The sequence below is a fragment of the Homalodisca vitripennis genome, chromosome 1 (assembly GCF_021130785.1).
Source record: "Homalodisca vitripennis isolate AUS2020 chromosome 1, UT_GWSS_2.1, whole genome shotgun sequence".
NCBI lineage: Eukaryota > Metazoa > Arthropoda > Insecta > Hemiptera > Cicadellidae > Homalodisca > Homalodisca vitripennis.
The window spans coordinates 238,751,803-238,767,898 of NC_060207.1; the positions used below are offsets into that span (position 1 = coordinate 238,751,803).

Here is a 16,096-nt window from a genome sequence, read left to right on the forward strand (position 1 = left end):
GTTGCAGATAAAGCAGGGAAACTACATACTTGTACTATACATAAAAATACTTTAATATGATCTTCTACTCGATCTATGCTCTTTAAGATTTTCTTTAGCGTCCTTGTGGTCCATCTCTGATTTGATGAAAAATAAGATTTTTGCTTCAAAAAGTGTTTAGATACAAGTATCAATGTGTAAAGTTTTATTACTTTATCTGCAATGGTTGAAGTACTTTAACACCATTTCCATGTGTTTTGTGCACCCAAGGTCATATTGCATTGCAAAAGGTTTCAATAACTGTTACCTAGTTAATTCTGCTTTATTTGCGTTTTACTACTCTTCAATACATTAAGTTCATTTGAATTACACACAGCCTTTTTATTTTAACAAAAATCCAGGTGTCAGTTTTTTGCAATACTATATATATATATATATCCTTAGTGCACCTTCCTTTATATACATTGTGCTTTATAGTACTTGCTCCGCCGGGACTCGAACCTGGCAAGTACTTTTTGTGATTCAATGCTTATTGAAATTAAATAAGGCTATTGCCATTTATATAAATTTAATGTATATATATACAAATATCCAAAGTGTTGGATTGACAACCAATCCATTGCACATAAGAATGAATAATCATCGTTGTTCGTCTAAAAAACAGGATGATGAAAAATTGGTTTCACAACACGCATTAGGCCACAAACATAATTTTGAACAATGTTATTCATTGAAAGGTATTTGCAAAGTACCAGAAGATGGAAACAAAATTTACTTAGAAAATTTAGAACAGGCACATCAGTTAATATTAAAATCAAAAGTACCCTTTAGTCTGAATAAAAGATGAAATGATCAATTGTTTTTGTTATTATAATTTTTTTTTAAATTATTTTTCTAAATTCTTTCTCTGTTCATGATATTTCTCTTTGGTGTTAATCACATGTTCAAAAATTCCTGTTTATTTATTTATGCAAATGTTTATTTATTTACTTGTGTAAATTTTGTTGCTGTGTTATTTTTATTTTATACTTATTATTATACCTTTTTGAAAACGGCAAAGCCGAAATATTAAAGGAAATTTAAACTAAGAAGTCTAATTTGTTATATATATATATAGGTGTATTTGGGAGGAGGGGGGATGTAAAACCGTAGTAAACCACAAGACTAATGCTTTGTAAGTTTCAGGGGCGATAAGTCAATCTAGATAGGTTTCATTTTTAGAAAACTTTTTGTCCGTGTTTTCAAGCAATAAAAAACTACAAAGTCAATATTTATCTATTTTTTATTTCTTTGTTTACACTGTACAGTAAATGACATCTGATGCATCATAACAAGAGTAGTAATCTAATCCTCACAGCTGATGTTTCATCAGAAACGCCAAAGAATAAAAATGGTTGTATAATTAACAATGGTTCAAACCAAAAGGAAATTTTGATTGTAAGTTAATGAATAATTTAATTTAACTCCTTTTAAAATTAAATCTGTTTCATATACTTTGTCCCACACATACTGCTAAAGTCAAATACCTGTAAGCCTTAAGTAACATTATACAAGCAGAAAGGTCTCAAGATTTAGATGTTTCGATGTCTACAAGATTTGTGGCAGTGTGTGGAGCAACGTGTAGCTATCGAAAATGACGAGCAACGAGAATACCAATTAAAAGAGCAAAGACGCTGAATCGGAAGACTTCGTTTTATAACTTAATACAGTGGAGTCCCGCTAATCCGAACACGTTGTAATCCGAACGTCTCGGTTTAATCCGAACAGGGCCAGGAAGGAATTATTTTATAACGATAATGAACAGTTTATAGGAACTAATTACATAAAAAATGAAAATGGGTGCATCATTTCGTACATAAACAAAGAAAACTTTAATTAAATAGACATCATCATCATCATCGTCAGACGTTTCCGTTCTCACGGTCTCGTACACAGCCTCCTCCACTTTAGTCTATCCTTCCAGGTCTCTCTTCATCCACCTGTATTTTCGGTAGTCCCCTTCTCTCTATGTCTTTCCACACTTGGTCCTCCCATCTTCCTCTCGGTCTTCCTCTTGGTCTTCTTCCTCCTTCTCCAGTGCTATTCTAGGCATTCTATTATCTCCCATCCTCTTCAATGCCCCATCCACTGTATTCTTCTTCCTTCCATTGTCTCTTGCAGTGAAACTACCTTCAATCTTTCTCTGGTTATTTCGTTCCTTATTCTATCGCTTCTTGTAGTCTTCTCTATCCCTCTTAAAAATCTCATTTCTGCAGCTTGCAATCTGCTTAAATCATTTTTAGTCCACGTCCACGTCTCTGCTCCATATAATAAAATTGGTTGGAAATAAGATTTATACATCAATACTTTGATTCTTTCCCAATGTTCCAACTCCACACAATCTTCTTCACCATATTGAAAAACTTCCACTCTTTCCATATTCTGTTTCCTATCTCTTCTCTTATTGTGCCCCTATCTGTTATGATACTTCCTAATATAACAGAATTCCTTCACCTTTTCAAGTCTTTTTCCTTCAACTAACACGTCTTTGTTATTTCCATCCCTTCTCTCTACTTTCATTACTTTACATTTTTGTATGTTCATCCTCTAAACCATATTTCTTCGCCACTTTTGCCCATTTGTTTAACTCTCGTTCTAACTCTTCTTCCCTATTTTCCCATATCATTATGTCCATCTGCATATGCTATTGTCTTAAGTTCTTCTGCTCCTCTGTTTCCTTGTACTTCTAGAATAATTTCATCCATTATAATGAAAAGGAAAGGTGACAATATGCTTCCCTGCCTTACTCCTCTCTCTGTTTTAAAAGTTTCTGTATATTTTTCTTCAATTCTCACCCTGTTTTTACATATGCCGTACAGGTTCTTTATTCTTTCTACTATTCCCTCACGCAATCCTCTCTTTCTCATACTCTCCCATATCCTTTCTCTCAGTACCTTATCATATGCCTTCTGTAGGTCTATAAACGCTACCATTGTATCTTTTCCGTATTCCCACCTCTTTTCTAACACTTGTCTCATCACAAAAATAGCATCCACCGTTGACCTACCTTTCCTAAAACCACATTGCTCCTCTCTTCCTGTTTTCTTCCAGTACTGGTCTAATTTTCTGCAACAATATTTTTTCATAAATTTTTTGTGTATGGCACAACAAAGTTATTCCCCCTGTAATTCTCGCATTTTTGCTTATTGCCTTTCTTAAAAATAGATGAGAAGAGAGAGTTTGAAGAGGATCTGGAAGGACAAGTAAAAGAAGAGAGAACAATAATAATTAAATAGACATACAGTATATTATTAAGACAAATTGTGTACGGTACAGTACATAAATAATGAAGTTACATACAGTACCAAATTGAAACTTATAGGTTAAGTATGAGTTAAATTACTGTATTAAGAAGTGAAATCTCAAACAGAAATTGGACGTACAGTACTGATATTATTATTGAGTACAATATTAATTGTTAAAAGACATAAATTCAGTTATTGTCTTCTGTCGCATTGAAGAGAGTCTATTGGATGACGCGTAGTTTCGTACAACTATTGGAACGCGTGGACCCGTACAATATCCAGTACGCTCACATTGCTTAACAATAGAACTCTCACACTAAATACGGTAAATGTGCTTTAGTATTCGCAAACACGTATATTTGTCAAGAAATACAATGCAACAGTCAGAAAACATGTTTTAATAAACAATGTTGATAATTCTATAACAAAATAGACCCATTCTCAAGTTTAAAACCGTATTTTTCTGTAATTCTGGCTAAATCCGAACAATCACATAAATCCGAATAGGGCTCGGTCCCAATTAGGTCGGATTAACGGGACTCTACTGTACTTATTTACCGACATATAAATGTGCCGTTACTGCAGCTGTGCAATATCACGCCTAAGGACCATTTGCAATTTTGTGTATCCATTGTGGTGCATTGCATTTCCCTGAAGAACAGGTTTCTAATCGAATAAATATAAATTTTTTTGGTGACTGTTGTTTGGGAACAAATTTTAATTGAGCAACCAAAATTTTCAAATGAATTAGTACATCTTTTTTTAAACCGTCACCCATATTCGGAAGAGTTTCATAAAAAAAAAAGAAACAAACACATCTTATGCTCTAGCATCCTTTAATGCAGAACATTACAGAACAACAAATAGCCATGGCATTTATAGTTATATTGTTTGCGGACAAGTTTATCATAAAATAAATCCCAAAACATTATTTGCCAGAAAGAAATACCGAGCAAAGCTCGGTTTCCTTATATTGGAACTGTTAGTTATGACAGGGTACAAGGGATTGTGCAATGAAAGTAAACATGTTATTTACAATTTATTATGGTAAAACTACAGCTTTGAGTCATTTAATTGTTGATGTAGAATGCCAGCAACTGTTTGAAGACCTGGGCGTTGTAGCCCTGCAAGAGTGGCACAGCCTGGACGTATGAGCAATCGTCATAGAGTGGTAGTGGCGGCAGACTCCAGTACACGTTTCTGCGGTGACAGTCCACCTCTGTAGAGTGGAGCTGAAGTACGCTGAAGTGGAAGTTCTGGCCGTCGGTCTGCACACATTGTACCACTAATGGCTGGGGCAACTCCTTCACTTGGGGCTGTCAGAGGGATAACAGCAATGGTTAGGAATTATCTATGTAACTTTAGTTTGGATTCAATTATATTATAATTAATTAGTTATCTTATTAATAAAAATGAATCACTAAAATCGCTAAGCGCTATCTTCAAGAACAGCTGGACCAATTTGGCTATTTCTTTTTTTTTCAATATTCGTTGAAATCAAGGAAGGTTTTGACGAAGAGGAAAATAGGAAAAGTTTCCTGGAATATTGTAGGATTTGGCAAAATAGTTTTGAAAACTTCAGCTGAAGTTTATCAAAGAGGCAAAAACATTTGGTTACACTTAAATTATAAAAAAATACGAAATACACAGTACTTAATCAGTTGTGTAATGCATATTTCCAAGACAAAATTAATATCTAATTTTTACTATTGATTGCACAAGTGCCAAATTTTAACCATCTAATGCATTAGAAATACTATTTTATAAAACCCACCTTAATGAACAAAGCTGTGAATGTTTGCACATACGGTACATGAAAGTGGCTCCATTGACATTGTGTATGACATTTTTACTGTAGCTTAAGGAAAAACAATGACATGGCTTATTCTTCCTCTGATACCGGAAGGAAAAGACAAGCAACAGAAGTAATATTTTTGACTGAATTTTTTTAAGCGTATGTATGCATATATTTTCTTGGCCAGAATAATAAAACCAAAGTCAGTTATAGCACTAGAAATATAGATTGAAAGTAGATTAAAAGGGCTGCATCAATTTTTACTGTAAATAAATTAGACCTGAAGTGTACGTAAAGAGTCAGACCTGAATCTTTATTATTGCAGTAGCTTTTCAGTTGCACATAAGAAAATATATTTTCTTCATCGGGACTAAAAGGCAAACTATAACTAGCAATTGAGCTTGAAATATTTTAGACAGGAAGTTAATTGAAAGAGCTGAAAATAGACGCTTATTGATCAGAGTTGGTTTTATCGGTATATTATTTCTTGATCGGGCACAAGGAAAACTCAACTATGGCACTGGAAATGCCTTAGACAGAAAATTATTTCAAACAGATGGGCTTTATGGCTTTTTGGCTGAATTAGGTGTTTGATACTCATACTATATTTTTTTTTGAGCACAACAAAACCTAAAATAGAACAAATTCAAAGTCAAATTTGTATTTAACTTTTTAATCTCTTAACCATGGACACTGAAATAATACATACTTCTTGTTTGAAAGATATCATAGGGCTCCAGGATATTGTATCATAAATACTCTCATTAAGTAGAATACGCCCTTTGATTTTGATAATTGTGTGTGAAGCCACGGGTAACTGCTAGTGTATATACAGGGTGTTCACAAAAGGGTGTCACAAACTTCTGTGGGTGATAGTTTTTCATAATTTCAAGCAAAACATTTCTTATAAATATAGGTTGAGAAATGTATTGTTTAACTGCCAGCCACCATTTTGTATTTTTATACAAAAATTTATATCTCTAGAACTATTTAAACTAAGGAAACTAAATTTGGCACATAGGTTTGAACGGATAATAGAAAAAAAATAATGTTATTTTCTTCAATATTAACAAAATGGCATCTGATAAAAATATTAAAAGTCAAATAACAAAAAACCCATATAGTTATAAAAAATGTACTAGACACCAACTATTTGAGCTATTTCATTACAATTCCAATGGTACTTGTTTTAACGGAATCCGACAATGTATAAGCGAACACAGCCACTTTAAAGATATGCTTGCACAAAGTGGGAGCACCAAACATGTCACAGTTGACAGGTATCAGTTATTTGTGGACATCCTGTATATGTATGTAGTATAAAATATATTACACTTCAGTACGAAAAAACATGACTCACCCCATAGTTATATCTGGCTTGGGTGACAGCCATAGTGTAAGCTTTCATAAGAGAGCGACCCAGCAACTGGCTTTCTTGCACGGGAGCATCAAATAGGTTCTTGACCTCCGTGAGATTGTGGTGTACAATGACTGTCTGCACTTGGCTGAACTTGCTGTCTGGCTGTAGTGCTAAAGCAAAAAAAAAAACAAAAAATAAATCTACATTAGGATTTAGGACATTTTCCATCACTGAGTTGTGACAAAAGACATGCTATGTTTTAAGAATTGGTATCTTCCCTCTTCTTCAGTTTCAAATCGTGAAACATAAAATTAATATACAAGATATAAAAAAAATTTCGTAGGGGCTTGATAATTCCTGAACGATTACAGGTAAAGCAATAAAACTTGGTACACCATTACTGCACCTATAAATTTACTTTTTGTAGTAACAACCATTTTTTTTTATCATGTCAGGGGATGGCCCGTCAGGAGTCTTTAGAAACACATATATAGAATTTATATCACAAAGTGTTACAATTAAAATTATTCATTGGAGGATTAATTTTGTTATAATAATCAATATAACAAATTATAGATGCTTATATTGTCTGTAAGCCGTATCTAATGTGGGTGGATACACAGTTTATTTTATCTAACAGTAAGCAATAGTAAAAGTAAAAAATTCGATATAGTTAGTGTTGTTCATAAATTTCGTATCGATCCAAAGGGAGGATGGGGTGGTTTCAGCAGCATTATGCAATGTTATGGGGGAGGGTGGTTGAGTTGGTTGCATCGTTACGTAACTATTAAACCTCAACAATTAATTGTTTGAAATTGTTCCCAAAATTTGCCTGATTCCCCACAAAGATTTCAAATTTCGTATATTCCCCCCCCCAAAAAAAAGCAAATAGAAAGAAGTTTGAATTCTTCGAATAAGATAAAACCGTAGGTAAACATTGACTTCATCACAAATTTAAATATGCAAGTTGGCAAAAATAAAAATGACTCAGTGGTCAGGTCATGTTAAGGGACAAGAAGTGACATGTACACACAGGCATGTGGTGACCTGCACGACAATCAAGAAGGCGCTGAAAGACCTGTCAGTGCATGCGCGTTACAGTCGATCTAACAGTGCAGTGAGTGACACATCGAGCGATGGTGTACTGATTGTCTTGCTATGTTATGGTTGCATTTTGATTTGAGTTAAAATGTCTAAAAAGTAGGCATCTAAAAAATTGTTTTAATCATTGATTTTAATTTATAAAAGTGCACATACCGAGCAGAAACAGCAAAGAATTTACAACGTTGTACTACAGTTATCGAATTCTAGTTTCACATTAACCCATTGCAGATCGTATTGTTTTGGCGCGCAGGCACCAGCGGGCACGAATTAATTTACAGTCGGCGGCCGAACAAACAGCAATGGTGCGCCACATCGTATCTCTCGCTGTTGTATACTCACTTCATATCTACGTTGAACTAGATTCCGTTTTATAAAAATATCTCCATCTATATTCTTAAAAACAAAATAATTAAATACATTATATTGTTTATGAACTATTGTAATAAATATCGATCAAGTTCAGACGATCATAAGTTTTCCATTTCGATCAGCTCATATTATGACACGCAAATTATACCATAAAATGTGATACTAGTTACTATTATAATAACAGCTGAGGAAAACAACCAATCAGAAGCACTAAAAAGCAGAGAGTAAACTCAAATGAATGATTTTTCAACTTCGACATACAACTGCGATCTGTAGGATATTAATAAAACTTTTGAAAACTCTGAACGTAGACCTTTGTTAAACACTCTTAGTTGACAAGTGAAGATGATCGCCCAATCTATCAGACATTAATAGAACTATTTGGAGAGAAACTTAGAAGCAGAGCGCTTTTGCAACCTGAGCTCGTCATTGTGCCGTTAGGCCCGGCCGCTGCGTGACGAGCACAGCTCGTCAGTGATCCGCAATGGGTTAATAAATAATGTTTTAGTGTAAAGTTCAAAATTGTCTCTACTATATTACACTTTTTAGAATAATATAAACTAGAGGGGTAGGGGATGTTGGTGGCAGTGTAACGTAACTTACAATAATGTTACTGTTACAAGAAGTGGAGGGGTGTCTGAAAAGTTTGATTTTACCGTAACATAGTTAATAGACTGCCTCTAATGTATTATTATAGAGTAATCTAATAAATCATTAAGTAATAGTTATAATATTGTATAATAATTTTGGGGAGTTATTAAATATTACTTGTAAAATGAGTTTATCCAATGTTTAAAAATTAATATACTATAAATTTTACTTTACTCAATTGTATTAAATATCTTGTAATTAACTGAGAATAAATATCACCATTGTAATTACTCATTACTATTCAGAATAATATGATATTAACAGTTACAACAAGAAATGTTACTGCCAGATATTAAGATTGAGTGGCAACTCTCATCAACTTACGGAACACATCTTTCAACTCGTAGAAGTTGTCCTCCTCCAGAGAGATGAGAGGGTGCGACACTGTCAATTCCGGTACCTCCAGCCCCTCGGCTTCCGCAGGCTCCACCAAAGGGTTCAGGGGCTTGTCCGCGACGAGGCACATGTCCGCTCGCACTTCCAGCATGACCGGATCACTGTCCCACATCAGGGATGCACACAGTGGTGCGTCGTGAAGAACATGACGCTGACGACTAATCTCTGGGCTTGCCAGCGAACACAGATGAACCAGTCGACTGCACAGCATACGACTGTAACCGACCTCTCAGTATTTTAATAAGGCGCTCTTTCTCTACTCGTAAAACACATAGAGAGCCTATGTATCTATCCGAAGTGTTATTCATATTTCAATGACGTTTTTAAAGGGTAAAATATTTTGTAGAGCTTGTAACTTAATGGATGTTATAATGCAATAGGACAATATTTTTACAAATAAACTGACGGTGGCTTCAACCCTTCTTCTTCTTATTCGATGGGGCGGCCTATTGCCATGCACTTAAGCCTCAAGGGCCTTTTGCGCACACACACCATGAGGCCTACCAGTCTATGATTTCAGCCGCTCCACAAACCGCCGAAAACAACCTATCAAGTCCTCCTGGGGAAATTCACCACCCTTGTCCAAACTACCAAAGATGGCATACCGCTCCCTTGCTATTGCAGGACAATCAAAGAGCAAGTGTTCAGCAGTTTCCTCCTGCTCATCACACATTCTACAGAGCGGATCCTCCTGAAGGATGCCGACTCTGTGAAGATGCTTCCTCAGCTGACCATGGCCCATTGTAAAATTATACTTTTGTGTTTGGAACAAATTTAAAAGTAGTGGAAGTATTACGTTAACAATCATTAATTATACCACAACAAATATTCACCAAATGCTTAGACCACATATGGCAGAAATAAAGTGACTTGCAAAATTACAAAATTTGGTGTGTTTGTGTTATTCTAGATACCAGTTGTCGAACTCTATGATATCTGTATATGTTGTAAACTCATAATGTTTAAAAAAAGTTACACTGACAATTCTGTGATTTGTGCTCAAGTAAAACTAGCATAAAGATTAGTTTTAATTAACTTAGTAAATTATTCATTTTAAAATACATACTATGATAATTAAAAAACGTGAAGATAAAATTAAGATCAAAAAGGTGGTGCTAACTAAAACAGGTCTATCCTTTTCAAACTTTGAAACATTACTATGTTTGCTGCAGGTGGCAACAAATAATGCCGCAACGCTATTATTGCACAAAGCTCAACCTACTTACAGCATTCAAGCTATTTGGTTTTTGTTATGCGCACTTATGAGAACATATTTTTCCTGCATTTTTGTAATGCTTAATTTTAGTTCGTAGTTATATACTTATATATACATAAATACATATACATAGACAAGCAGTCACCGGCCACCAATATATCAACAAAACCTGCTCAATGAAATCTGTGTTAAGAATTAAACATTTTAAATAGTGGCCTATAACAAACACTATACACACAAGATAATAACTAATCCAATACAAAATTATTTTGGATCGATTTAAACCACCTAGTCAAGAATAAAAGATGGCAATTTTATAACAATTTTTTCATATAATTCTTAATTTCAGACTCAAAAACTAACATTTGCATCTTGTATAAAAATCTCGTCTTAATTGGATAACAAGTTCCTTTCTGAGTTATAAATGTTCAAAGTTGTAGTTTGGCTGAAAAATGCCAAAAATCTTCATTATTATCAGCATAAAAACTGGAAGTAGTTGTTTTTTAAGTCATTTGCTTTATGTGTCTAATTGTAGAAATAAACTAGATCAATTTTAATACAACTCCTGTTATTGTAGCTCTACCGGTTAGTTTATGGTTAACATTCTAGTTCAGGTATCTAATCTTTTTGGTTTGAGAGTAAGGAAACATGTTTGTACATATATTCCGTGTTACAGACCACAAGAGAAATAGCAGTTATTGTTATGAGACCGTCTTTAGTTTATTACAAGCATCAACAATGATTAAAAAACTCTTTGTTCAATTCAGATTGCTGAAATAAACATCGACCTACACTCTGTGTCTATTTCGGTAACTAATATTCTTGTTATTTCAAGTTTAGAGTACAGTGTGTTCATAAACGCTATGTCCATTAGCATCAACCATGTCCAAATGACTTATTAAAGGTATATATTTATAGTGTAGTTTAAAATTCTTACTTCTTTCTTGATTCTGTTATGCCAAAATCTCTTGGAAAGTTCCAGGCTGGCCGTTCAGGGTCTTTTCTGACTGGTAGTTTCTTCTGCTCTGCATCGTACAAGCATGTTGTCTTTATGCACCTAAAAACAAGCACTAATATAAAAATACACATTTTTTGCACTACAATTAATTTGCAAAGTAAAATTATCATGGTGTATTTCTGTAACGACAAGAACTGCTATGCTATATTTGAAAAAATAGCATTAGAACTGTTCACTAATGGAACAGTAAATGAGAAACTGTAAAATAGCTACGAGTATTTCATATTGTTTTCACTAATTTAAATTCAAATATGTTGTCAGTTTGGAGTATCTTTAAGCAAAAGAAACAAAATTGTAAACTTGAATAAGCTTCTAATTGTAAGTTCTGAACCTTGAATCTGTGAGTACATAATCAATAAAATATTAATGTCCTTAAGATAAAGGACGGTTTTGAGTTGGGTAAACGTGATGGATAAAAGACCTGAACACATTTTCTGAAAAAAAGCCAAGATAACAAATACTGCAACAGGCAGATTTTAGTGGCATCCACCTCAAATATAATCTACCAGCAATATTAACAAGTATGCTGAACTAAAAGTTGCTCAAAGCCCAGGACTTAAAGGATTGATGAATTTAAAAAATGTATTTGTACTTAATAATTATAGGCTAGCATGGATTGTTGTTATCCTTTGACTGATGACGTTGTTATACACTTTGTGTTCTGACAATAGATGATTGATTGCTAATGGAGGTAAATGACAGCTGGCTCGACTAGTCTAACTTACTGGATAACCAGTAGCCTACAAGGTACAAATGTCATTTTTCAATAATCCAAGAATTAATAATCTAATGTCATATTTTTGATTCCAATAAAAAACCTGAAGAAACCACATTTTGACCACTTCTACATTGACAATTAAAGACCATACTCATTATGGATTTCTTTGGTAACTAAATATTTTTGTATACAGAGTTCTGAATAGCAGTTTAGAATAGTTTGCATTTAATGTCTTCTAATTTTGGAATGATATTTTTGTATCTGATTATAAGAAAGCTGACAGCAACAAATACTGTGTATTTATAACGAGGATTTAACTAGACCAGCAATAAACCTATTTCTATTTTCGAGTAGTTTGTACAATTTATCTCATGTAATGAAATACAGTCATTTTAAACATGTTTCTACTAAAAAAGAAATTATGATTTAATTGTTACTGTATTGGAGAAATTTGTTAAAAATGTTAGGAATAAAAGTTCAAACTATTGTAATAAAAATAAGGCTTCAATAAGTTGGATGTTTTTAAACTTTTCACAGCTTCATATTAGAAAACTTTGGATAAAAACCAGTCCTGCAAATTGACAATACCCAGTTAAAAAAGCTCTTCCAAATACAGTGGCCTTTGAATAATACTAAAGTACTGAAACTTGCTTTAAATACATTTCAAATTCCCATGAATAAACAAAGAAAATACCTGCAGATTTCAACGCCAGTACAGAAAATAAGCTGCAAAAGAATTGGTGCCTTAAGCAGCTGTGTTGCCAACTACAAATAGAAAAATTTACCACGTGTTAATGCTTGATTAGCCCCTGTTTAGAAATCCCAGGAAAACTTTGACTGTACTTTATATATTTTGAAATATTACTGAATGGACAAACTTTCTGCAAAGCAAAGTATGGACATATTCTATACCCTTACCTTTGCACTAGTTCATCCTGATTGGGGAGTTGTACTTGGTCAACCAATTTCTGTATCCGAGGTGGCAGCGTGTCGGCTTCCAGCTGCACCGTGTTTGTGAGAGCCAACGCTTGAGGCAGCCCTTCCAGCAGCACAGAATGGTCTCGGTAGAAGAAGCATGGCTGCTCTTTGTAGAGAGGGTGGTTCTCGTCCTTGGGTACAGGACGTGGTGCCAGACCCACAATGGACGAGAAACTAACAACATACATTCATCTCAACAAATATATGAAAGGCACTTATACATTACCTATGCATTATGAATGATCTTGGAGTGATTGGAAAAGTCCAAAATCCAATGTAACTAATAATAATTATACATTCTGCAGTATAAATATATTCTGTGTGAGGCCTTTCGGACTCAAACACGTTTGTCGTAATGAGGTAACGTTCATCCATTCAGTACCATAGTAAAAATTGTTCATGTAGCCCTATATATATTGTTCTTTTTCAAAATTAAACAAGAAAAAGCATTTAAATTTGAAGTTGGTCATACTAATTTTTTTTATAACAGGCTTATACAACTTTACAAAATTTCTACCATTTGGGGATAACATTCTGATTATAAAATGAAGTTATTGTGAGAAAGTTACGATATAGCCACATTACATCAAATTTCATAAAATAAACTTTATTATACATAGAGTACATGGAATTTTACTAATTTAAGCTACAAAATAAGAAGCGGTCTGACTATGGGCATAAATTATGATAAAAGGTTGTATAAGTACTTGAGTTTGGTAATTAATTAGGCATCAATATATGTTGTAGCCTATTACTTATGTTCTTTAAAGTCAGAATGAAATATAAAATGTGGTGGGAATATATTTCAAAATTAATTTTTGAAAAATGGTTAAAAAAATAATGTTTGGAAATATATATATATTTTAACTTTATCAATGTACAAAAAAATAAAGTTTATTTTTCTATTTTGTAAGATTTTCTGACTGATGCTTGTTTGGGGGAAGCTGTGTAATTTTTAACCAATTAGCCAACCTGCTGGGGATCCCTGAGAATGAAAGAGCTGATGCCCTGGCCAACAGGGGCTCAGCGTCAATTATGACAGGCCCTGAACTGTTCTGCGTTATTCTAATTAAGGTGTGAATTCTTTGCGGCTGTCTCGAAATGGCAATTGCTATTAGCGAATAATTCAATATATTATCCAACTTCGATGTATGTAAAAATCGTAAACAATAAGAGTTATAATAAATTACTGTAACAAGAAGAATCTCGTACATTACAATTTTAAATTCACAAATTTTACCATGACATTACAAAATAACAAAACCAACTATAGCCTAGACTTGGATACCAAAGAAACCTTACAATATTTATAACTTGCCCAGGTTGATATCAATAAGTAACCCCTTTGGTGAAATGTAGGAAAGAATTCTCCCCACGTGTTTGTTACCAGGAGCCAAACCCATATGTTGAAGCTACTTAAACAAATCTCGTCACTTGTGAGAAATATCTCACATATTTTCCTCATATTCATAGCCATTATCAAAGTCTTAAAATATTAGTTAGTCCTACTCCTTGTCGTTTATTGTTTACTTTAAAATAACTAATAAGCTGAAATCATATGATAGCCTAAGTTAAATAAATTGTAATATCGTATTATCCTTCGGATAAAAACAATCTAACCATTCGATAATAGCAATCAAATGAGTGTAGGCTACACTCCGCTTATTAAAGTCTACTCTCCTAACCTAACACAAATTGATTTAAATGATCTATCATGTGGTTTAAAAATTCAAATACAAAGAGTCGATAATACAATAAAACATAACTTACTCAAACGTTTTCTTAGGAGATGCTACGAATTCATTTGCATCAACCAGTTCCAAATTATTGGCTTGTAACACTTTCTCAGCATTCGTTTTCAACACCGGTCGTTTTCGAGCCACTTTCCATTGATTTCTCATCATTCTATATAAATTGTGTTTTCCTAGAGGTATTGTGAACTTCATGTTTTACGCAGTGACGAACTGTGAATACTTTTAGTATACTAAGATTATAATAGAGTAAATTAATTAACCTAACAATGACTTAAAACTTAAAAACAGACATAACCTACAAAACCACAACAAACCGTGTTGATGTCGACTGAAAAAATTGCCCAGGGCGACCACATGTAACAGTAAAATTACCCGTATTTATCTATGTTATACATAATGCCATCCATAATTTAAAAATTATACCAAATTATCGATTAGAAATACCTAAACTGTCGATTCCAAAAACATTCTAATTACAGTTAATTACAATTCATTATTGGCAGTTATTTTGAATGTGTGATCTAAATAACAATATAGATCAAAATTAGTTAAAGCAAAGTAAAATCATTCATATCGTATTTGAGTAATGGCCACAAGCACAATGGCGATGTACATGTGTTATTTATGTAATAAGTTGTCAGACACGTTTATTCTTTAAAATAGTAAATTGTAACTAAATGTAAAATGTTTTTTTTTGTTACGTTTTATAAATACACGCAATTAAGATAGTTTTTTTTTTTATTAATAATTGAATTACTACTGTTTTAGTTTAAAAAATCCTTTAATTTGAAACACCTATTACGTGATTTAGTTTCATAAATATCGATAATTCGATTAAGGTGGAGGCCGCTTATTATAATACAGCATGGTGGAAAACTAAAAGTCTACAGTGTTATATAAACTAAAAGTGTTATAAACCAAACAGTTTGGAATTAGTTTTAAGTATTGGTAGGTTTTGATACTTTTCATAGAAAATAAACCAGATACTCTCAGGTTCATACTCAAGGATACTTTGGGTCATTTTGAGAGAGTTCAATCCTCTTTTAAGCCTTATTCTGCCTGTCCTCATGGGCCATTTGGCCTGTACGAGGATCTCATTTAACAGAATAAAGAGGAGAGTCCATACAGTAAACGTTGACGGTACTTATAAAAAGTACAACGGTCACATGCAAGATTCGAACCTGCGCTATCTTTAATTCAGATCCAAAATCGACGTCTTAGACCGCTCGGGCATCGGCACTCCTGAGTTATTTGAATAACTAGTGTAAACTAGACCAAGGTTACAAATTTGGCCATGTTGACTTAGATGTGTCTTTATCATTATTTAGAAAGAACAATGAGAAATCATTACTAATTATGTAAAAATGACGTTTTAATTTAATATTTTTCAAATAATTCCTAGGAGAGGACCTTATTATAGGAAGGAATTTTATAACCTCAGTCCATAATAAGTACCTTAACGAAATCAGGGAAC

General features: G+C 33.4%; 1 protein-coding gene across 1 annotated transcript; it reads right to left on the bottom strand.

The window, feature by feature from the left end:
- Positions 1-4,289: 4,289 nt before the first annotated feature.
- On the bottom strand, positions 4,290-14,946 carry LOC124353208 (39S ribosomal protein L37, mitochondrial-like). The gene is made up of 6 exons (XM_046803103.1): positions 14,639-14,946; positions 12,809-13,042; positions 11,092-11,211; positions 8,867-9,153; positions 6,419-6,588; positions 4,290-4,579 (listed from the first exon to the last, which is right to left on the bottom strand). The coding sequence occupies exons 1-6, from the start codon at positions 14,812-14,814 to the stop codon at positions 4,334-4,336; spliced, it is 1,233 nt and encodes a 410-aa protein (XP_046659059.1). The 5' UTR covers positions 14,815-14,946; the 3' UTR covers positions 4,290-4,333.
- Between the last annotated feature and the right edge of the window lie 1,150 nt (positions 14,947-16,096).